This window comes from Opisthorchis viverrini (assembly GCF_000715545.1).
Source record: "Opisthorchis viverrini unplaced genomic scaffold opera_v5_137, whole genome shotgun sequence".
Lineage (NCBI taxonomy): Eukaryota > Metazoa > Platyhelminthes > Trematoda > Opisthorchiida > Opisthorchiidae > Opisthorchis > Opisthorchis viverrini.
The window spans coordinates 1,277,009-1,302,659 of NW_008751790.1; the positions used below are offsets into that span (position 1 = coordinate 1,277,009).

General features: G+C 44.4%; 1 protein-coding gene across 1 annotated transcript in view; it reads left to right on the plus strand.

Annotated features, from left to right (window-relative positions):
• The window catches only part of T265_06473 (hypothetical protein), a gene marked incomplete at both ends in the record, with an annotated part of 60,082 nt that extends 45,117 nt beyond the window's left edge, over positions 1-14,965 (plus strand). The window contains 3 exons of the mRNA XM_009171741.1: positions 924-1,052; positions 4,348-4,419; positions 14,945-14,965. Of these exons, the coding sequence (XP_009170005.1) occupies positions 924-1,052; positions 4,348-4,419; positions 14,945-14,965 (222 nt within the window). The remainder of the gene's footprint in view (positions 1-923; positions 1,053-4,347; positions 4,420-14,944) is intronic.
• Positions 14,966-25,651: the final 10,686 nt, after the last annotated feature.

The following is a 25,651-nucleotide window of genomic DNA, read 5'->3' on the forward strand; positions in this document are numbered from 1 at the left end:
GCATTGGCTTAGCTGCGAGGTCGTTGCTGGCAAGGCGAGAAACCATTCATTCACGACCAAGTCAGCAGTTAGCCCGAAGTATGTATCCTATGAATTGTTTTTGACGAATGTGTGTTGCTTACCAGCAATTTTTAGGTCTAATTAGGTGACGACACCTGGCCCTTCGTGTTTACGCGAGCGAAGTAACTGAGCACATAACATGTAACGCTTTAACTCTGGAAAGTTCTATAATGACATGCGCATTCGCTTCATCACTCATGTTCATTGGTACTCTGCTTTTTCTTACCCACTTACGTACCTGATAATTCTCCCAAGGTGACAATAAAATGACGGTTCAAAAACACCGATTGAGAGAGCAATTTTCAAGGGAACTAGCCCGTATGTTTCAAATAGAGAATAACTGATACGAGGTATACGACAGAGGTAAACAAAAACGCCGTGGTATACGACTTCACAGCTCAAACTACGCACAATCTACTCATCAAGAAGGTGTAAAGTTCTCAAGAGAAAACAATTTAGCTACTTCCGGTTGTAATATTAGGCGTCTGTTGGCTCAGAAAGGGAAAATTTCAGCGATAATTAATTTCCAATGCTTGTAGGCATGTTGCGTTTTGTGACGCATTTGTTTATTTTGCGTGCAAACACCTCTTGTGCTGACATGAAATGAGACAACCCCGATCCAGATATAACAGTTTGTTAGCATTTTCAATAGGCTTGCATTTATTCATTTATTTATTTATTCATTTGTTTGATTATTTATTTGCTTGTCTGTCGTCAGCCGTTCAAAATTGCTAAATTTGGACAACTGACAAAATTACAAGTAAGGGTGAAAAGGTGATGTCTTTGTCAAACTGATAAAGTTAAATTGCTTTTACTCAACTCATTTCGCGCCGCTGGTTTATCATTTGCCTTTTCAACTGAAGTACTATCTATACACCTACACGTGGGATATGCCTCCGGCAGCCCGAGATCTAGTGGACAGGAAGAAAAACTGTGAAGATATCGCCATGAATTTTTATGTGGCACATTTGACGAGAAAGCCGCCAATCAAGGTGAGTCAGCCGTTATTTTCTGAGGACACTCGACTCAGTGTTACTCTCTTATTACGGAAGTAGCAGAACCATCTGCCTGAGTTTATGGACAATACGGATGTGCACCACCCACGAAAAATGGCCTCCTAATAGTTCCGAAATTTATTACTTAAATAAACATTGAATGGAGGAGGGATTCACCAAAAAATATGTTCGTCAGTTCACGTCATGAAGTTAGCCGTGACTCTCATGTCTGGTGAACATCTGTGTATCTGAATGTCTGTTTCAAATTGAAATATACACCCGGCTATTTCGAGATGGTCCTGTTCACCCACGAAACTGGCGCATAAATAAGGTGTCCAAGCGCTTTCACCAGCCTTATGAGTAGTTTCCTTTATGAGAATATACTACAACATCCGAAAGTGAAACATGGGCAGCCTTCCGTGCAGCACATTTATTCAAGGAATATCATAAATGACAGATTCAGTTGAGTCTTCCGTAAAAACCAAATTAATATGTAAATGAGTCTGTTTGTCCAGAACAGGGTGTCGGGGACTTCTGCGAAAGTTTCAACTGTCCTCATTTACGTCACTGCTTTGTCTACTCTAGTATAATTTGCCGCCTCTTTTCAGGTGTTGAGCCGAAAGTATTTCTCATGTGATGGGTGCGCTCAAAATCAACTCAGTTTATCAAGTCAACATTATCAAAGCCGTTCCAAATGTGTCAATGAGCTGGTATCCATATATGGCTACAATCCCTTGATTTACACGCGATTTCGTTTGGAACCTTACCCGCAATGAACCTGAACATCTCGCTATGATTGATGATGAATATATTCCAAAATTACACTATCAACCACAAATAGTGCCTGTCCCGAATTAGGGTAAACAAACAGCCACATGTGGTGAAGTCTACATAACATACTTTTGATTTTCACTATAAACCAGATCACAACTTATTTGAAATGCAGACTTTGAACAACGAACTTCTTGACTGACAGTGGGAAGACAGGCATCGTTTGCCCACTCCAAGTGGTTTTCACGGATGCGTCTGTAATCAACAGTTGTCAGTTATTTTGTTGAACTACCGACAGTCTTTGATATCCTGTAAGCTTCCAGTGATACTTCTGATACCAGTTTCAGTTCAAAATGGTTGGAAGTGATCAGCTTTGATGTTCTATTCTGCTCCTTTTGAAGTCATTTTTTACTGGCATTGTTTATTCGAAATCGAAGGATGAATAAGTAACACCAGGATAAAGATGTCGAAAAACCTTGCAAAGCACTGGGGGATATTTTGTTTGAATAAGGTACCGGTGCATAGGAAATAGAAAGGTAATTTGCTGAATGTTTAGTAACCACACACAACCGTTTATACTGAAATAGGTAAACAGACACTCTAATGAGTGACGAGAATTTCGTTAAACTCAAATTGACTGACAAACAATGAGGAAACCCATGGTAATTGTGCGACTATAAACGGTGCTTATGATGCAAGATAGAGTGAAAATACCAATCCATTCAGAAGTAAAACTCATTTAAAACCGGTGAGCCGGTGCTCTACACAATATTTTCCCCCACAATTCTGCATTTTTCAACCTATTCGTATCAGCATTTAATACTTAAGGCTGGTAGATGCGAGTATTTTGCAGTTTCAGTCGCTATGGGGTTAATAGTACCACTGGCCTATGGCTCTGTTCCCAACCCCTATATAACTGGCTGTAGCACGCCCAACCAGCGTATAACTGATTCGTTCAATTAACACTGAACGAATATGTGCAGTTCACAAGAGAGACGGCCTGTGCGGGTCTACCTACCCATTGGTGGATGAATATCCCAGCTCATCTCAACAAGTTAATGGCTTTCACGTTGCTCTCTCACTGACACAATCGTACCCACTTGTCCCACATCTGCTTACTGGAGCCAAAGTCCTGTGAAACACTGACACAATCGTACCCACTTGTCCCACATCTGCTTACTGGAGCCAAAGATCCTGTGAAATACAAGCGATTTTAGAATGGCCAACAGAGTTTTTTGAGTTCAAAACGTTTTGCCATTTTCGTCGGACGGAGAGTAGCACATGAACGAATAGTCTGAATGAGCGATTTTAATTACAAAGTTTCGGTCCAAGCTATGAAATGAAAACCATGCAAGTTATACACAAAGATTGCTTCAAATGTTCACTCCGACCAGTATGCCTGCATTTTATCGATACTTCCAGATTTTTTTCGACCTGAGAAGCAGAACTTTGAGTTGCAAAATTACACTGACGTCTGGTTTTGTCACTACGGCCAAAAGCTTCTAATAATTTGACGGCTCCGTAAAGTTTATTCTTTCCGCACCGTAGCTCGACACTGCTAAACACGGTGTGATTTCTGTTGCATTTGGGCAAAGAGGGTTCTGACGGTGGTGTCGCCATGACACGATGCATGAGAATGGGTAACATGGTTTTTGGTACTCCGAATCAACAACAAGTGAATGCAGGAGACTATCATGATGTCAAGTTAGATTCATATTGTTTCTAACTCTTGGTTCACCACCCGAGGTCCTGTTTCAGAATTTGACTGAAAATCAGGTCAGTTTTCCTTAGATTTCTCAGCATCTTTGAGACAACCTTCAGCATATCATCGTTTGCAGGCGCTTGATGTGCACAAACTCCAGTTAATGTCTGCAAGGAAATTGGTCTCAAGCTGGCATTCATTTAGCTAGTTTCAGTCACAGGGCTAATAAGATAGAAACTGTTGACGAATCCGCTTGTATGTCGGTTGTCGTTGTAACTGCTTCATTCACGTGAATCATAGAGCTAGTCCTCAAGTGTTTTGACCTTGTTTAGCTTATCCTGCAGCAGCTGCGTTATCCGCTACCATTTGTTCTTATGTCTTGTTTTCTTCACATAATCAGATAAATGAGCATTTCGGTTTAATCACAGAAAACTTGGTCATACTTCAACCATTGGTTTGGATGAATTCTTGCCTGTTTTATCACACCACATTGATGAATAAGCATGAAAACAAAAGTGATAGCTTTTTCTGTCACTTTCTGTGAAAAACTCGCTGTGTCAAAACATTCCAGTCTACAATAGTACAAAGTAATCACGCTCTCATATACGTGATGCACTGCTCATAGGGTTGCTGAAAATCCGTCGACAGCCCCCGGCTGGTTTCGTCCTTCATCAGGTGGGCGCAGTCCCCAAGTTTCCGTCAACCTACTTGAAGCCAAATTGCACGAACTTAGCGAAATGCATTCATTTCCAAACAAATATGGTTTCGCGAGAGACTCACTTAGAACCCAGCTGAATCTCTCGTTTGCGATGTTTCCAGGTGATTGAGTGTGCTGCACCAGGCCGCCTCATGTTCCTGTCGCTACAAACTAGAGATTCAGCTGGGTTCCAGGTGAGTCTTTCGCAAAACCAAATTTGTTTGCAAATGAGTTTATTGCGCTAATCATGCTTCTCTTCATTTAGTGTTGAGCTGATCACGGTAGGACATTTTTATTAGTTCACCGGAGTGTAGATTCATGTCTTATTTTCGGAGAACCACTGAGTTTATTGCGCTAATCATGCTTCTCTTTATTTAGTGTTGAGCTGATCACAGTAGGTCATTTTTATTAGTTCACCAGAGTGTAGATTCATGCCTTATTTTCTGAGAGCCACAACATCCACAAGTTGGAAACGCGCTTTTAATGTGTTTTAGCCTTTGTCCAGCCATCCAGGAGTATTAACCAGGAATTTGGTAGCGTGGGGCTAAACCCCACCGTCGCACAGGTCGGATTTTGCTTCAAGGAACATAATGGCTAGTTGGATAGTCTCCAGCGGACCAGGAAAGAACTTTCGACCCCCAGGTTTGTTAACAACTGTTTGGTCATTCCAGCACTCTAGCCGCGACCTGGGAAGAGGCTAAAAATTATCCGAATCGGTATCGTGCTACAGCACACAGCTCTAGAGGAAACAGACTATTGCCAGCATCAATTGTACAATTGTTTGGTCATTCCAGCACTCTAGCCGCGACCTGGGAAGAAGCTAAAAATTATCCGAATCGGTATCGTGCTACAGCACACAGCTCTAGAGGAAACAGACTATTGCCAGCATCAATTTGTACAAGTTCGTGTAAAACAGATTCAATGTCCTCATCTGGTTATGTGCGACGTGCTATATTAATGAGGTATTATTAAGTGAACCACCGGGTATGCTAAAATCAGCATGGATTAGTAATACGATATAACGTTAAGCGGCTACTTTGTAGGTATTCTTCCAACCACAAAATAATGTTTCAAATACAGCAAGATGTTTTCTGGCCGATTACTTCCGCATATTTGTTGGTTCCTTAGATTCACCGTGCACTGATTTCCTTGTTGAAGAGCAACGAAATAAACAAGGAATACAGGTACTACTGCAACTTTGTTGAATGAATCCATAACAGGCTATACGAGCATTAACTAACACTGAACTATTATCGTCATCATCATCATCATCGTCAACAACAACAATAACAACAGACTCATCAGAATCTTTGTGGAGACGGACACTTCACTACCATTCGACCACGTACGTTTAATAAGATTAAAGCCTTAAAATGGAATCAGGGAGAAAAATTAGTGAGTGACGGGTTTGAGGCTCGCACAACGCAAGCATTCCTAGTGCCCAAACCTTTAAAAGCTCAATCAGTCTGTCATCATTTCTCGCAACGCCTCCAGCTAAGACCGAGAGCTGGAGTCACAGTAACCGCATTCTAGAAAGCGGATCCTACGAACATCCAAACTCCTTGTAGTCACTTTAAACCCTTCTGTCAAGTCATAGGTTGTCCACCTGGCAGTTTGAAGGGCATGCGTATTGCGTTGCCGAGCCATTTCAGTTGTTGGTACCGGATGTTTTCTGCGACTGAATTACATGCTGCAAGACAAATTAGCTGTTTTCTGATTGCCCTGTACGAATTCGATGGATCTGAACAATGTATGCATGTACTATTCTCCACAACTTCCAGTGGTTCTCCCTAAACTGTAAAGGGGATATAGAGAGCCTGCGTGTTCCGGAGCATGACTGTGCACTTTGAAAGTGCAAGGCTCTTACCGAAAGAGGAAACGATGGTAGTCAGTCCATTCAAAAGGGCTTGTGATGAGGAAGGTGTCGTTTGCGTACTCCAGATCGACGAGGTTTTCACCAGTAACGGTTTAGTCACAGACGTTTTGAAGACGCAGCGCCCCAACTTGTGGTCGTCGGAAAGAAGCAAGGAGAGAGCTGACACACTTGTAGAGCACAACTTTTCGGAGGGAGATTTTTGATAGATTAGTATGAGCCCAACAACATACAGGCGTATGTTAATCTAGGGACCGGATCATGTCCATAAACTTCTGGATCAAATCCCTGATGACCAAGTACAGACAAGAGCCTGAGCGATTAGTAGAAACAAACGAACCTGTCTCTAGATACCTTAACAGAATAGGTCGTCTGTACCCATGGAGAGATCTGACGGAGAGTGAAGACGCTATCTAGGCAGCTTCTACTAGGTTGAAATCCAGCTTGGTGCTTACGGATCAATATTTGATATGCGACCATAAAACGACGAGGACTCTGTGAGGCCAGAAGCCTTGCTACAACTAGATTTAAATGACGCCCCTGTGATTTCCACGTTCACTACGAGTACCCTTATCGAAGAAGGATAGAAGTAACAAATTACCGTAGTTGTTTGAGACAGGCACCTTCTCCTAGATAGATACAAATTGTCTGGACACGTATTGGCTGTGGAGTTCACCGCCGTTGTTGAGCACAGTGAGTGGAATATCGTCAGGGTATGCATTCAGACACTTGTGAAACTGCAGGATACTGTAGGTTTTCAATCCGCGTTTCTTTCAAAGCCCGACAGTTCGGGCTGAAGGTTGCAGATGGCCAACCAAGATACTACTCAAATTGTTATGCCAAAAGGTTCAAACATTCTTTGTTGAATGTCGGAGAATCACCGTGATCCATAATCGTTTTACTGATGAGACGCTTCGCACAACTACTGGAAACAATCAAGCGAAACAATTTGCAAGCACTTCACATTTTGCTCGTTCCACCTCTTCGACATTTCGAACCCTCCAACTTCCCGGTTTGCACGGGCATTCAGTTTTAACTGTCATCGGTTAATATGTCGTTTTAAGTTGTGTTCTAACCAGGAAGCCATCGCAAGGCCTCCAGCAAAGTCACGGACTTATCAGTGGTCGAGCGCTTGGATGAGTTGAATGTCGCTCTGAACATCTGTCTCCAATGACCATTGGCATCCGACATTTATTGAAGGGGCCGGTTCTAGGAAGTTTTTTTATTTCGGTATCCTCAGGCTTTCCAGCTGCTGAACAAGGTGTGCACGCTTTGTGTAGACCTAAACGTTGCAATGAAAATAAGCAAAGTACAGGTACATCCTTGGAGTTCACGCAAGTACTCCAGAAGGACCGGCAAACCGATGTCCGTGTGTCATGCGTCCAACCATATACGACCATTCATTCGATCCTAAGCAGCGCTAAGTCTGTGTGCCGGAGCGTTCATGCCACCAGTCACCACAAACTTTTAACTGGTCGTTTAAGAGACCCTAGAGCACTATAGGAACTGACCTTGGCAGATTCAGAGCTTCAGTTCATTAGGGCATGAACCCAAACAATAATCAGGAAGCAATGGACCTCTTTTCCCGAGGTTTTTAAACAGACACTGCCAAACGAACCCCTCAAAAGTAATTATCAGCAGATTTCCAGTCAAGCAGAAACGCTTCCGCTAAGTGGATAAATACTGGTATATCCAGGTGAACTGGCATCTGCATCGCCAGAGATGTGCATTCGGAACATCTAAGATAGAGAGTTGGACAGTCCATTCAATTAGAGTAATTCCGTTCTGAATCTTTGATTTTTGTATACAGTACACATCATTGGGGGGGATATTCAACGTACGCTTGTTCTTCTACCAGTTAGGCCCAGCTAATAACCTAGAGAAAACCTCACTCATTCATTTCTATGAGTACTTCAATAATACATACCCAGCCCCTCTCCACGCAGTCTGGTAAACATCCGTATACAAAGTTTTTTTGTTACGTCAAGTTTTCCCTTCTGGTTACATGCATTACTTAGTTCTTTTCAAGTTTTTTACTTTTCAGAGGTGGGCGTCTAATCGTTTATTTCCTACCCGACACGTAGCACAATAACGAAGTCATGTGACGGACCATCGAGTGTGAAACAAACGACTGGAGCCCAGCTTCGTAAATGCGAAAACTGTAGAGGTCGCGCGAGTTTGTTCTAAACTCTGCAGTGCTTGATTACGCAGTCTAGCTCTTAATCGCGAATCCATCGGTTTGGAAATCAGACTGAGACCAGAGGGCATTGAACAACCGCACGCAAACTCAGCATGGCGATAACAGTACATAAAAACAAAATGTAATATTCCATCATTATCGTCAATGCCAGCACATGGGTATTAGATATCAGTTCCTACTTGCCACACAAACACACTAAAAGGCCCCTGCAACCCTGCAAAAAGAGGACTTAGTGCGAAGAAACCCATACTCTTAACGGAACTGATCAGGAATATGGTGTCTGCATTTTTGGACAGAAGTGAATTAAAAAGATCTGGTCATGACGGCAAAGTAAAGAACAATTGGCGGGAGTGATCTAGTGTCCTTTACGAAGCGCAAGCAACAAGAACCCAGCATATTATAACAGGCATTTTTCAGCTAGATAATCCGACTAAGAAATGACAGTATACACGCCACCAGAATCGATAATTTTAATCTGCTGCTCTAACGAATCGATTTAATTACCCATTGCCCATTTAAGCACCAGATCTTTGAGAACTGGCTGCAGCTAAATCACTTTTTCTGTGCTAAGGACACGCCGTTAATCAGATGTCTAAAGTTCCTCGGATCACCGGGAGCAAGACTGACAACCATGCAGCAAGCCCGCTTATACAGTTACCTTGTATTCACGACCATTTAGCTACAGTGGAATCTGGTCCTGATGTCATGAATGACGTAAGGTGGCAAGCGTGGCTGGCGCCTTGATTATGCCTGTAATAATTTCATCTTTTACAATGCAATCACTGCTCATACAGCTGCCAAGATAAGTGAAGCGATCAGCAAACTCAAGTTCTTCCCTGTGAATTTTCAGAGAAACACAAGGCGATGGGAAATGTTGAAGCACAAGATTGCACTCTGAAAGTGTAAAACGTATGCTAAAACACGGGATCACATCCGATATTTTGGCTAAAGTAATTAGTGCGAACAAATAATAGTCAGGCGGCTGTCAAATGCCTTCTGGATAACTCACTTTACACCCGGAACCAACCGGAGGTACGGGGATAATTACGAAATTCAAGCGCAGCCCCTTCTGATCGAGAATATTTATCAGAACTAATCCATCAGTGGAGTCGAACGTCCTTCAGTGGTGAAGAAAGCCACGATTTTTGACCGGTAGCATGGATGGCGATGTTCAAATATTTGAATTAGTTTAAAAATATGATCAGGGCAACTTCTGCTAAGTCGAAATCCTGCTTGACGCTCACGGACTTGCGGCTCACGTGCTGAAGATAGGCGTCGCAGCACAATCGGCTGGGGGACCTTTTCTGAACAAGGGTGCAACCAACAGCTGCTTTCAACTATCTGAAACACGTTGTTCCCAAATAAGTGCGAACAACTTGGCCAAAGCGGAACACAAGGATACTCTTCCGTAGTTGAATAGCGGCGGGCGAGTCACATCTGGTCCGGCAGCCCAAAAGCGTCTCAATCCAGAAGTACATAATATTACTTTGTCAACTAAAGAGGATCAAAACTTAGAAACCGGTCCTTGAAATGAACGGGCCTAAGTAAGCTTATGAGTGGAGTATGGGAGAACCAACTAAACTGCCGTTGGAAATATTCCGCTCAGAGATCTAGACGCTGTTCTTTATTATATATTAGATTTCCAATATTATCTTTAATTAAATAACTTGCGGATGGCATTCAGGTGCTGTCTTGCGGATTAGCTGTAACAGCTTTCGTGCACTCCAGCCTCACCGGCCTCTTTCATTTTTGTCTGAGTATATAAATACTCAAAACGATCATTGAAGAATATGATGCCAGGTGTTAGCTCGTTGTGACGTGACTGAATAAAAAGGATTTCAACCCATAAACTGCTGAAAATCGTCAACTTGCAGAGTGCCAGAAAACTTGGACACTGAGCTGCCTGGGATGTATTAACAGTCTACCCGCCAAAATCCGGTAGGTAGAGGGCAAATTCTTTAGTTCGTTAGTAAAGTACTCGAACTTCGGGGGAGGTTCGACCAGTGGACCAAAACAGTTATGTTCTATATGTGTTGCTGGCATGCTAGCTGCATAGCTTAGCAAGTCCGACGCTATAGACCTGTTTGTGAAAGACTGGACGAGGAATCCTCGGTACACTCTAAAAGATCGCCGCGAAGATTTAAAGCAGATAATGGTTATCAATGGAAGCATTAGGATACTGCTAAAGAACCTCTCAACGTGATATTTCCTGAGAATGATTGGGCAAATCACGTGTCTCAGTATATTTTTAGTTGAATCGCTCTGGTGACAGCGGGGAAGAATAATTTGCTATCAGTTAGTACCCCTCAAAACTTCTTGATTTCACGCAACTTTCATATTTTCGCAAAGACCAGTAGCGGTTAAATCCTACTTAAGCATTCCTCGTCAAGGAACATCTTCCACTCGGCCGGAGTGTGCCAAAGTAACTGGCTTCAGCCAGAACCAGAGAAAATTCTACATCAGCTGATGTAATAAGACATGGATCCTACGACAACGTGCTCATGAATTGTGGCTAGCGCGTCTAACAGTCACACATAAGTTACACATCTATCTGGACTTTGGTGTCTCTTCTAGGCTCACAAAAGGGAAGCAGCAAGAATACCAGATATATAAGAACTCACATTGCCACCCTCCCATGTGTCGAAGCATATGATGTCAAACTTTGAAATGCATTTTGCAACAGCTTAGGTCTGCCTGAACCAAGTCATGTTAAAGCGTTCTGAGTTTGTTAAGAGATTGTCGTTGAACGTGACGTACCTTATTGCACATGTAAACCTGGACCACTGTGTGTTAATCTGTCTAGCACGTAATACGTAGAATTTTTTCTTGCCGCAGCGAAGCTACAGTGAATCCAGGAAACACTATCTTCAGATAAGATATGGCCAAATGTGCTGGTCATAAATGTAGCCATCTATCCAAATCCTAGGTAATGAACATGATTACGGCCTGACCCTTGATATCAAGGGACATAAGAAAGCAGAAAACGGTCATGACATACTGATTATCTGGTCGGCGTACATAAGTCACAAAGAAAAATCGAAAGTGTAGCATTAAGCACATATTAACGCGCAGACGACTCCACCTAACTGACATTACAATACTCAGACTTGCGGGGCTTACTCAGACTTACAAATGGTGAACAAGATACTGGTGAACAAGATACAACAAACCTGTGACACTGTAGAATATGACAGAACGTATCATAACATGACCCTCACCGAGAAGGTTGGATAAGTTGACATTGATAGGATGTTCTGATTCACGGACCATAGTCAACAACATAATGAACAAAAACGCAATCATCCGGATTAGTTCTCTGGAGCTGGGTCAACTCAAAAACAGTAACATCCTATCAAGCCTGCAGCAGGCACTCAACCTTGAAGCGCAAACATACCTTTGACACCACCTTGTCATTGTGAACCACTAGCATCACTACTTGCTATGCAGAACGAAATTCCTCAGAACAGGAGGAATACTAGCCTAGAAGTCGCCTCGCGCTGATATGATGCTTACCAAAAATACCCGGAAAAATCCCACGCGATTCTACCTACTGGACCACTGCGCAGTATCGACCTCTAACTTCCCCAGATTAGGACTCCCAACTCACCAGTGCCACTACATGAGTTGCTTTTCTCCGTTTGCTTTAACTTTGTTCCTTTTTCCAAAGAAGAAAATAAGCAGAAGGAACCAAACGGAAAAATTAACGGGAAAATAAATTGAAATAGCAACAGCAGTAAAACCTAGTCGTTTGTGTTGCAACTGGTCAGCTATGGGCAAACTTTTTTACGCAAATGCAGGAGAGTTATGGTAGCTATACTACGTCTAGACATCACTGCAATTTGTGGACAACCTCCAGTTTCTGTGGAACCTTGAAAAAGTCTGTTGGTTTGACAAACCCTGAATTACTCAAAAAGCTGAACTGGAAGTTGCAATCTTTCTCAGTATTCTTCATGCTCAACGAGACTAATTAGACGGCTGAGTACAATATGGACTTTTCCAATAAAGGACAATGCACACTTCAGGAGAGGAGACTAAGCCATGTCATTCGATTAGGTTACAGACCATACTTACTCGCGTACGAGCGGCAAATCCACCGGTTCACTGTAGGAAGAACTTAATGTAGTTCACAATAGGTGACGTCATTTTAGACGAAGCACACCAGTCATTACGGGAAAACTTTCCTATTGTGACCTCCAAATTGACAAGCACATCAAAAAACCACACGAGTGTCACATGCATATAATAAATGCATCATGGCATGGGTGACCAGGCCACCGCTGCGATAGCACAATAAAACTCACAACCAAAATATGCCGGAAAAACGAGTCACTGGCTCTTAAGTTATGTGTAAGCATCACGAAATATAGGCGTGCTTGGTCACCCAACTCACCTCCCCTGCTTTAGCCTTCTCATATCTCCCAGTCTATACTTCCATATCTCCCAGCGGACTAGGAAGTATTTCCTGAGCTAATAGCACTTCACCAAACATCTACCGCATTCCTGTTTAGCCCCGTAGTAACCAGGAGGAAAATTCGGAATTAGGTTTCCCGTATTGCAGAACCCAGGATTAACCTATAAGGACGAATTTGCCGCCGCCAACCAGAACGCCAATCAGTTTTATCCACTAGCCTTTGTATTCATCGGGTCAACGAAAACCTGGTTAACTTCATATTCGTGAAAGTTGCATTTTCTTGGTGTGAACAAATAAATTTGAAAACAAATATGCGAGCTAATTCGGTTTACCTAAACTGACTCTCTTTTAGCCAACAAAGCTCAGCTCACTGATCACCAGAACTTAATTCCGATCAAGCATTGGGCTGATATTCACTCATTTTACTGTCAGTCGGTCGAGGGAACTGAAACCCCTCAGAACACTAAGTGCTGACTGATCGACACGAGCGCTAGGCAACCCGAAATGATCAAGCATGACTGAAACCATTATGGTTTTACTGAATGACCAACACCCGCATTTCGAATAAACTCAAGTGCGATCGGTTGAAAACTTGAGAACGGCTTGTACCTTGGTGTAAAATACCTAATACTGGTGCTCGCCGTTATTCCATCACGCTTAGGGTAGCTGATATGTCTGGACAAATCTGTTTGCCCGTCCTTTTCGTTCCCTCGGATACACATCAATACCAGCCGCTTGCATCAAATACCATACAACCCCCCGCGAACCTCTTGTGGCTTACCTACTGTGTGTAGGCATCCAGCGGACCAAACACTGTTGACCATTAATCACAGCATATTGAATAACTCTATTAACTGCTAGACTGTAAAAATACGTAAAAAGTGCTTGCAATAGTAGACAAACGACTAAAATCCTCATCCTGCTTTGACGGCTAGAAGTCAAGTTTGGTAACCACCAGATGCCATCGTGAATGACTGAGTAGTTACACGCCTACTCATGAGTAGCCTTATCTCTAAGTCATTTTCAGGCATAGGCAAAACTAAGGCAACCGCCGAATGCTCAATGGTATGCAGCATCCTGGTGGTACGACAAAACTTCCGTGAGAGGCTTCGGTCCGCTTACAGGAAGAAATCTCCATCAAAGTGACCAACAATACAATAACAATTCAAACTAAGCGAATTACGTATTTCAAACAGGTGACGGACTCGGAGTCGCCACTGCAGAAGAATAGTGTGAACGCGCAATAGGGGGCACTCAGAATTCGCAACCGAATGTACACAGCTATAAAGGGGTGGAATGAAAACACGCGATGTGGGGGGTCATGTTACATATGATGGAGCTACAGAAGTGCGGAAACTCTTAGCAGTAAAAAAACCAGTCAGGTGACTCGGCGACATCAGTAGACGACTGAACGTTTCGAGTGGATGCTTTGCAACCGGATCAGGCAACCGCCACAAATTCGATGGTCCACAGCGCGAACAGAATGACCAGGGAAGCTTGCCCGTAAAAAGTTAAATTGCGATCAGTTCGTAACAACGTCTGCATTGTCCACCGACTTTAATTCCAAGCGACAATTTATTCACGAAGTCACTGTATTCCATCAAGTTAGCATTCTAGGACGGAAATGTATCCTATAACTCGTTTTTGACGAATGCGTGTTGCTCACTAGTAAATCCTAGGTAGAATGAAGCGACGACTTCCGAACCTTCTTGTTTACACATACCACGTAACTGAGCACGTGACACATGACAGTAAATTATGAATGCACTAGTAATATGTACATTCGCTTCAGCACTCACATTCACTGACACTTGAATTTCGATCCCCATTAAGAACCTGATAATTCCACCAAAAGGGCAATTGCGCCACGGTTCACAAACACCAACTTAAGGAGCCATCATCAAGGCAACCAGCGGAAAGATCATACTGCTGACGCCTCTCATCTTACACTCACTTTAGCCCAAGCACTAGGACTGACCGCTTTGTTGGCCGTGCATCACACTGAACTGCGGCTTCCGTGTGTCTGGCCTCAGTATGAAACCTAAGCACTTCGAAGCCCGTTTTGAAACACCAAATGCCGGCCTAGTTTTCCTTCCTTTAATGCTCGCGCACCGAAGTAAACAGGAAAACAAGTAGCACATACGCCGGATGCCTTCTGCACTGATACGCGTTGTCTGTCAGAAACAATGATACAACTACTGTAGTTAAACTGACTGCCTCTTCACTCTCTTCCAGGTCCCGGCTGCTCATCTCTGACGATGTAACTGGATATATCTGGGTGGATATAGTGTTGGGCGACTGAGCGGAAACGTCGCTGCTTGACTGGATACATGTTGACAGTCGCCTCTGCGCGATTCGTCTGGCAATGACTATAAAAGAATCCCGAGAAAAGGAAGTCCAACGTACCCGGTTTATTGTGTCCACTTACGCCCCGACGGACTTTAGCTCAGAATTTACTACAGTTTCAATGGCACTCTAGGTGATAAAATCTCATTGTAGCAGCTGCTGGTGACATGAACACCCAGGCAGGTATACTAAGCGTCGGTGAGGCCTAGCTGGGTGGCCGTATTGGTTTGGACACGGGGAGCACGAACGTAAATGTTCGGATGTTCGCCGATAAGACTGTTCCTCTGCAATATCAACTTCCGGATTATCAGTAATCTGTACCAAGGGGTACCCATCAACCAAACAGTCCCGAATCCACATCACCATTAGTTACCAGCGGGTCGATCACTACCTGCCGTTACTTCCGGAATACCAGTGTGGACCCCGACTATTCCCTCGTTCACTGCCATTTTTCACTGAGCTTTTCGGGTCTACGCAAAATACACAGACCTTGTCTATCCTCTGATCCAGAAAGCAAATGAAAATAGCAGGCTGTTCGAACCACCGCCGGGTGGCCCGATGTCAAACATTAATGGCCACTGAGAGAGCATCCAAAGCGCAACTCAATGACGGAAAATCGGTTTCCAGTACAAACCAGCCAACCTCATCCAAAAGATGGACCTCTGATAGAACCGTAGCTTTTCTGGAGGCCCGGCGAAAGATTTCTCCTGGCTGCAAAGACAACTCAACCCTTAGCCACGTGAAACTGACTGTACGTGCTTGGTGGACCCGAAAGGCCAGAATGGAAGACGTCGAAAATGTGGCTAACGTCCACGACCGGAGTGAATCGAAAATAGTGCCCATCTTCAAAATGGGTACTTGCGGTGAATGTAGTAATGACGGTGCTATCAGTATGACCTCCGTTGGAAAAGGGAGCCTGGCCTCACTGACTCGTTGTCCAATGGTGGGACGCGAATCCTTAACCCGTGAGGTTGATTTACACCGGAAAGGGGCTGTGTCGACTGCAACTTTGCACTCCGTTAGGTGTTACAACAACGTCATACGTAGAGATGACCCACAATATTGGTGCTTCCTGTGTTCAAACGTTCAAATAGATTTTGTCGATGTCACTCACACAGAAGGCTTTTCCACAGAAGTTTATGAACAGAATCCGGACCCCATAATCACATACTTGTGAGTGTGTGTACGGTGAGCTCTCTAAAAGCTTCCCGACAAAAGTGAAGTCAACGAGAATGTCCACTCTACGTTCTTGTTCCACTTCATTGTCAGTAAAATAATGAGAACCCTAGGTCTTCAAAACCCCGGTGTGCAAATCGTTGCTGGTGAGCATCTCGTCAATCTGGAGTACACAGACGATATCGTCCTCATCTTTGAGGATGAAGGGGAAGCACGAGCCCTGCTGAGTAGACCGACCACCAATACACCATTTTTTGGCACGCGTCTTGCAACGTCTTGCTTGAGAAGGTACAGTCTCTGAAGATATCCCTTAAAATTCAAGAAGAATCAGTGGAGCTTGTGGAGACAAACAACGTATGACCTGGCAGAAGGGTGTAAATGGCTATGAAGAGTTTGGGTATTTGGTGCCGTCAGTCTTCAAGGATGGAATGCTCGCAATCACTCCCGCGTTTGGCTGGAGACACTGCAAGAAATGGCAACTAATCAGTGTCAGTTTCCAGATTGTCTGAGCGTTTGGAGGTTCAGGAAGCCCGGACTGCTTGTGACAGGCCAGCACCGAGTCGCATCCCTCACCCACCTATTGTTTCCGTTCCATTAGGTTTTCAATACAGTTGGTTGTGCAGTAGTGAAGCAACAGTATCAACACTGATGTTGCTGTCTCTGATGCTGATTGTGTTCATGGATAGCCGATACAATACGTACGACAAAACTAAACGAAAATACTACTAGAGGAGTCCATGATATATGACTACGCAGTTCAAAGTATAAACATACCGGTTATCAGGAAACTGAGAATTTTCTAGAGGTCAGTCAGTTGCGACTGTGATATTAAGAGCCTGTTTACTCAGAATGACAAAACTTCAGTTACCTAGTCGTAAATTCTTCTGGGCATGTTGCATTTGGCAGTAACCCAGATAAAATAGACTGTGCTGGAGAAATTCATGTCTCTGAAGCAAAGATATTCATTAGTCAGTGTGATCCCTACAGGTTAGCCCTTAGAAGACAGACGTCTTTTGGAAGACTCACCCTCTACTGACTGTCCGAAAGTCAGTAATCAGTCCTGCACAGATGAATTCTACTGAGTTTTTTTATGTAATTTAGATTCGGGGTTGGGGTAAACTTAAACTCCCTAAGGGAACGCTACATTCGACTGCGCGGACAAACACCGGGTTGCAACCTCCTAAACCATCTACTACTGAGGAGACCATCTTCGATCATACGGTCACTGTAGAGGAGTTTCGACGCAACATCGGTCTCTATTTATGTATTACACAACTACGTTTCCAGGACCTAACCCAAACAGTGGGACAATTTGTGGAGTATCCTTAATGAAAAAATAACGAGATATGAAAAATACAGTTCGTTCGCAAACAAAAAACTATGGAGAGACAAGAGTAGAACTAACAAACACACTGAGAAGTATGGATAAGGAGGTGGGGTTGTGGTTTTTGGCGTAGCGGAAACATTTCAAACATAGCTAGCTGTCCATAGGATGTGCGTAAGCGTTTACCAAGTGAGAAGACAACATGAGGTGAGTACGTAAGAGGATGCTGATGGTCAAGATGATAAGAAAGTGACACGAAAGGCGACGGTGGTAGATTGGCGGGAAACTGGAGGCAGATCACAATAGAAGCCAGATTAAGGGAAAAATCTAACTAGGCCATCCGACGAACGTCTGGGACGCGAAAAGCACCATCAATCGACGACCAGTGCGTGGTTCTGTAGGTAGAAAATAATGTAAATATCAGGTGGGATTACGCCCGATAATTTGACAAGATATGAAAGACGGCGCGAAACTCACATATGAACAAAAACGATCACCTATAATTAGACGACAAGTTCACCCTAACGACCTGCATGGTATGGCCTTTGTCCCTAAAAACGTGTCCACGATGCCTTCCTACCTTGGGATTAAGACAGCTCGCTCTAAAGTGAACCTGACTGTCATGGCCGTCTACACTCCTACTCTTTCATATGACCTATCTGTTGAAAACCATTTCTACAAGATACAACGAGTGGTCAACCGTGCGATCAAATGCCATATCCTGATGGTGGCTGGTGACTGGGAGGCGAGAATAGGGGCTTCAAACGAAGCCATCTGCCACATCCACCATAAATTCGAATTAAGACAACTTTGCAAAAGTGGTGGTCGATTTTCGACTTCAGTCGACTCATAATATCTAACGCACACATCCGGCATCTCCATGGCATCTCCACTGCTTCTCAAAATAATTACACGCTGGTTACAGCCAGATGAGCATCTGCTATTGAAGACTGCAGATCCTACAGGAGAGCAGAAACCGAGAAGAAATACACAAGGTTAGGACCTCACCTTGCCGGGATCTACAACAGGAATCAATGTAATCCACTTCGAAAACCCCCAAGAGTACCTTCAACTCGCAGGTTTGATCACTAACTCACTTACCGCGAAGTCACCAATTCCTCGAATTCAATCAGCATTCGCCGAGGAGCCCTGTTCTGGCTCCATTGAAAGACATCTGTCCAGCATCCCGCCGCATCGCATCTCGAATTCACACTGCGACGTCACCAAAACTGAGTATCTGAAAAGACCATATCTCTCTCTCAGCATCCTGCGTAAATGTGTAGGGGTAACGTCTCCGTTTCCGAAACATACGTCCTAGGCCATCAGTTCGGACCCAAAAGATCGTGTAGACAGCTGGTCGGAAACGGCACTCAGCATGGAGATAGTGAACTCCTGCTACGATTCGCGACATTTTCGTCGCGCCTCAGGCCAGCAGTAAGGTCAATCGTCCTCGAGACGTTCACGAGTGAAGGGACGGTTTGGACATGATTCTACGAAATTCCCTAGGTTTGGACACATAGCCCGCAAACCTGTTGTGAATAATATGGTGAAAATCGCGCTGTTGTACTGGGAGATATTTGGAAACCTGCATATCAGCTAAGATCGAAGTCGAGCTAATGGGTTTGGGTGGTGAACAGACTGGACCCTATCATGGTGCGATGGCTTGGGTGCCTCAGTAAGCCAGTGACCCGTACTTGGGGTTGCTCGTTCAGCATGCAGTCCCTCCTATCAGGTTGGTGAATGAATATAGGCCTAACAAACGCAGTCTCCCTTCCTCTCCAGGTAAGGGGTTGAAAACAAGTGTGGAAATATGTTCCTTAGGATTTGGGCAACTTGTCTTAAAACAACCGCCGCTACCTTATGGTCAAGCTTTTGAGTCAAAGGATTCGGTTGAGGACCTTAATCGTCCTCCTGTTCAGGTTCGGGTACCCCGGCAGTCTCAGCCAAGACACAACCACGGGCTTTACAGACAAAAACGCCTTAATGCCACATCTGCCGTCATGTAGTGACATCGCTCGTAGCCATATTCGCCGCGGATAAGCGAAAACACGCGACTGCTGACGCCTCCTATCTTTCTTAACTGTTCCACCTCAACTACCGTCCTACCCAGTTGAGTCACTCTTATGTAGGTGCCAGCTGTAGGCATTTCAGTCAGGCACCTAAGGAACTTACAAATTGCACTAGGCCCACATCTACCGCTCGGCGCCCAATATTTAGACCTTATTCTTCTATTTTTATTGCAGCCTTTAACGTGAGAACTCTTAAACATACCGGCAAAGATGTTCTTCCATGTACTCCAGATACTTTGTCGAATGACGTCTTTCGCATCTCTGAAACTCGAATACAGGATCTGAATACAGTGTTTCAGCTTACGGCATCCCCTCTCTATCTGTATGCTACAGACTTCGAGCGGTGCCGAAGCCGTTGCAGCGGGTCACGCCGGTGCTGATATAGTCTCAACTTCTCGAGCCGGGGCTTCATTGCTCGACTGGATATCTGTAACCGGCCACGTCAATGCTTTCGGACTTTCAACTTCGATAAAAACTAGCACTGGTGGAAATACTGAACGCTTTTTGCTTATCGAACAGTATCCCAGATTGATTGAAAGACACTGTCTACAAAGAACTGACCACTCTAATGACAACCACGAAGAGCTCGGATATAGTCATAACAATGGGCGATCTCAGGTAGACATCAGTTGATTAGAAGCACGCCTCGGTGGTAACTTTAGTCAGAACGCAGAACACAATGATACCGGTGAAAGTCTTTTTGCAACTTCGTACTAATCACCAGATAATTTTCAGAAGTACTGGGCTAGGATGCAGTGAGCACCGCAGTTCAATCTGGCGTCCCCCTACTGACGAGCATCCTTCGGGTTCAACCGACTACTTCGCCATCAGTTACCGCTCGCGCGGTTCAATACCCCACTACCGAGCGTTCTGTAATGCGCAAGACTCAGATCACGCACTCGCTCGGTGCGGATTTTCACCAACCTTACTCCAGACATGACTTTCCCATTCAGCAGTAAAGCCTTGTGAGCCGCATGATAAAGAAGAAGCATACCAGAGCCTACTATGCAATGTATTCCAGGCGGCCTCCTTGGACGAAACTGACCGTAACTGGGATGAGATAACCACGACTATACGTGACGCCAGAAACTCTGCTTTCTAGTGCGTACACTGATTCTACGAGATCTCAGAATGCTTACTGTCACTTCTTCATTCTAGACGCTCTAGCCCTTCCGGTTCGGAATAAAATCCGGCTAAACGTCCGATTAGAAGAGACCTTTAACATTCTTGTATCGACAGAGAGGTGTGGTGGGAACAGAGCGTTCAAGAAATAGAAGAGGCCAGTGCCGCTGGGAATGCACGAAAGCTTTCGAGCACATCCACAAAACAGGACCGAAAAGCCTTGCACAAAAGAGTTGGTCAAAGATAATATTGAAAATCTAATGTATAATGAAGGATAGCGCCTAGATCGCTAGACAGTTTGGCTGGTCCTCTGCCAATGTACCGACATCTCTCACTCAACCCACTACTCACTTTGGAACCGGGGTCTGTGAATTTATGCGCCTCCTTAGTTGATGGAGTACTAGTATGCCCTTCCGCCTAGAGGCACTTTCGGAATGCTCTTCCCCCGCCGCTCTTCAAATGTGAAAGATAATCTGTGTTACGCTTTGGCTAGGTTGTTCGCACTTACTTGGGAACTAGAATGTGTCCCAGGGAGCTGGAGCCAATCACTGGCCCTACGCATGTTCAAAAAAGGCCCCCGAACCGAATGTTCCAAGCACAGGGGCATGGGCCTTGCGCCTATTGCAACACGACGAACTGGCTCCTCTTGCATTGCGACGCCTATGTACGGCAGGTGAGACGCAAGTCCGGGAGCACCAAGCAGGATTTCGAGCTGGCAGAGAATGCGTTGGTCATATGTTTACATTACTTCAAGTGGTTGAGCAGCGCCACTTATACCGCCGACCAACAATCATGGTTTTCTTTGACTTTTAAAGGAGGCTTTCGACTCTATTGATAAATTAGCTCTCCTAAGCATTCTTCGCTAGAGAGATGCCATTGAATTTTGTTAATACTCTTCAATTCCGTACCTCCAGTCGAGTTAGGGTGTTCAATGGGCTGTCCAGAAGCCTCCTGACAACTAGTGGAGCTTATTTTTGTTGCCTGACGATTAGTTGCTCATACAAAGTGCTTTAATCAAAAACATCGAAAGTGACCCCACGCTTTGGCATGCGTTTCGCATCTTCATAGTTCAAAATCCTACTTCAAGATTTCTCATTGCCTTGTGTTTCTCTGAAGCTTTACAATGAAGAGCTCGTGTTTGCTGATGCATAAACAGTGGCCGTACTGTAACAGATGAAGTCAATGCGCGCATAATCAAGACACGAGCAGCGTTCAACTACTTGCCTCATTTATGTCGTCAAAATCAATTTTTACTGAACCTAAGGGGCTATGTACACAGAGCAACTGCAAGAGCGGTCTTCTTGTACGATTGTGAGACTTAGCCCCATCGATCCAAGGATCTTGGACGCTTTAAGGTGTTTGAGCACCGATGTTAGGGTAGCGTAGGAGTTAGCTAGCTGCAGCCGATTCACAGTGAAATGAAGCGTAAGCGGGTACATTTTAGTAAATTCGACTCTTTAGAGCAGCAGATGAAACTTTCCAGGTTGACAGGGTTCAAGTATGTGCTACGTGAGCCCAACCAACGTCTACCGAAGGCAGCACTGTCTTCAGTTTCAGTTGATTGTTGGTCTGCGGGGGGTGGAGCCATGGTATGGCAAGGTGAAACGAAACCGGTTACTGTCGGATGGAATGCTGTAAGATATTCGCAACACTGTCTTCAGTTTCAGTTGATTGTTGGTTTGCGGGGGGAGAGCCATGGTATGGCAAGGTGAAACGAAAGCGGTTACTGTCGGACTGAATGCTGTAAGATATTCGTACCTTCCTTGGCGGGGTCCATGTGATCCTGCTCGCATGCGGTCGAAAACACTGCAGGACATGGCACGCAACCGATCTCAGTTGGTGCACATGCTGTCATTTCCTAGCCGAACTGCCAAGCCCAAGTTCGCCTACCGTCTTGCACTGGGCTTGAGCCGGGTAGGTTTTTAAAAGATGCTGGGCTCATCGATAGTCTATGGACCTGAACAATCGGCTACGTACTCGGACCTTGCTGGCGATTGATTCATGGGCGGCAGTTATTCAGAGTATCTTTTAAGCCAAATAATCCTTCTCCAGCGGATTCTTCGTAAATTAAAATGAAGACGAGTGTTTACCATGCCATAAGTGTCCATACAAAGATGGATGAGAGTGGTGAGGTTCCAAGGTGAGCAAGGTTGGTGGAACCCCGTATCTTTGCATGACGAACCTATCATCAGATGTCAGGATAAGCACAATATCAAGAGGGCTTAGTAAAAGCCCCCTAGGTTGAAGTAACAAGTGAGTGCCCAAGGCCCTCACAAAGTACTACAGAACTAGAAGAGTTCATCATTGTCCGGCAACTGTTAGTGCCCGTCACTGTGAAAAACGGGTGGGATGCTGCTGACATCACATAGATAAGGGATGGAGACGTCATGTGACAGGAGGTTCCACTATCAAGTGAGGTGCGAGAATTTTAGTGTCAGTGATAGCTTTCAGTTGGTATTCCTTACAGGCAAAACTTAGTTGTGCAGGATGTTTCGTTCTTGGATGAAACCACAGGCCTCTGTAATGAGATAAACAAGAAAAACTTTGGTTGCCGGTGGTGGTGATCACTTGCGATGGGTAAAGTTTTTAACTGATTACTCGTGGGAGGGTTGACATCTCAAGGTCATTTTACGCGAAACTCACTGAAACCAGTGGTCAGCATCTCGAATAAGGAGTTAGGTCTTGAAAATATACTACACGAACAGTCTAGACAGAAATCAGATTAAAAACGTCTCAATAGACAATATAAGCAAACAATCCTAACGAACTATGCCCGAGATACCACAAAAACTGATGACAATATGATATTGCAGACTTACGAAACATAGATTGGATACTAGTTTCGATCAACGACTGCGGTCAGATGAGAAGCGATATAAGCTAGAAGGTTGAACAAATTATTACATGGGAATATACGACATACAATTCAAACTGATCCTCTATACGAGACGGCGGCGGTGATATATATTCAGATAAGGATAGCGGCAATGAGGGTAGTGGTATGCTCAGGCTGCCCATGTTCATCAACTGAATGGAACTGATAAGGCAGTTAGCTGGTTGGTTTGGCATATTACACTCATACCGAGACTCGGGTACTTCACACACAATAGAACATGGCTTTGTACACATCTGTGCGTCTTCAACTGGGACGGAACGCAAACGTTCGACGCGCACATAACAGCCAGTTGCCTGATTTCGGTCCATTTTTATCGGTCGTCTGTGTGTGAAACACATCTTTCTCCGAAAGCGTCTGAGCAACACGAGCACCCTTCTTTGCGCTCGGATTCGCCGAAGGCTCATCTTCCGGGAGCCAGCGAGACTGTTCGACCCGCCGGCAGAAACTGAGGGTACGCATAAACTGCCAGTATCTCTCAAGGAACACGAGCTGCGGGTAATGAACGAAGATGCTGCAAACTTACCTTCTGGTCAGTACGACATGACAACCTTTTATTGGTAAATTCCGGGACTGCACCATTTAACGTAGACACGAAAGAAAAACACGGTGCTGACGACGTCGTCTCCGAGTTCAAAAGGCGGTGGTAGCCAACAGTCAAATAAATAACCACAGCCAAGTCCCGATAGAGGCGCCTTGGAGCTGCAGATTTAAATGAAAAAAGGTTACATATGGAGCAACCAATCCTCACTTGAATCACATGACGAAAGAAGCCAACCATGAGCGATGAACAAGAGAACGTGAAAAGCTGACACCTACAAAACGGAATGACTAAATAACTTATGGTCGTCAATGAACGAAGTCACTAAAGTGCACCTGACGCAGAAAATGCAGTTTGTCAGGCAACCCAGTCAAGTACCACAGTTTCCAGTACGAGTACGGCAGTGAAGCATCAGCGCCAATACTGATGTTGCTGTCTTTGATGATGATTGCAGTACGAAGAAATCAGTCATTTTACATCAGCAGAGGTACTAACAGAGGTGAGTTTCTTTTCGACAAAAGCATCTGACTTTAACTTTCAATGCAGCCGTTTCGAAACGCAAACCCTTAAGTAAACCAGCTCGGAGCTTTTGTTTTCGTGTTAGGATTAACTTTAATAGAGGAAATACATATTTATTGTGGAATATTTCCACGGATGATCACATCGCAATCCTTTGCTGATGGTGGGGCTGAAAACAAGCCTGTCAATCTTAATGGAATACATAAAACTCTGAAAAAGCACCTCAATATGCGAGTATTGCTTTCGGTAGACTAAAAGACTACAGTACGAAACGGAATCTGCCCAGCTACTTAACTCTGTCATAAACAAATATGTATATGAAGTAACTTTTAGCTTAGCAACTACCTCATTTCAAGTAATTTGGATCCCTCTTCTCTTGCATTCAGTGCAGCCAGTCATTCAGCAGTAGCGCCCTTTCGCTGCCTAGCTGCCATGCCACACCAAGGAGGCACGAGGGCTGGGATACTGCCAGGTGGCCCAAGCCTAGATAGGGGAAGTCGATTGGCAGAGGTTGGGTTCGAACCACGGACCTTCCAGTCAGTAAATTCGCACTCTAACCACTTGAACTATCTCGACCCTCCTCTTCTCTTGGCTAATGCGCATTGTACTTATACGTCTTAAATTACAACTCTAGCGTTCCAGAAACTCTAGGTCGAAGTACCGACTCCATCTAAATGGCTTCCTATCAACACATGCGGTACAACAAAACAGTGGAGTACATACCAATTGTTGGCAAGCTCTTTACTTCAAGGGATCAGTGCACTTTGCGAACAGGTAAGATTTAGAACTAGATAAGGTTTCATCCGGTAATAGCGGCACATTTTCAGCTTAGTTCACGTTCTGAGCCTCCCAACCTGGCGTTCCTGGCGACCACTAAAGGTACACAACTTATATCAACACCCGAAACCAGGGCGTACTAAAACGTATGCCGCGACAACATTCTGGAAATTCT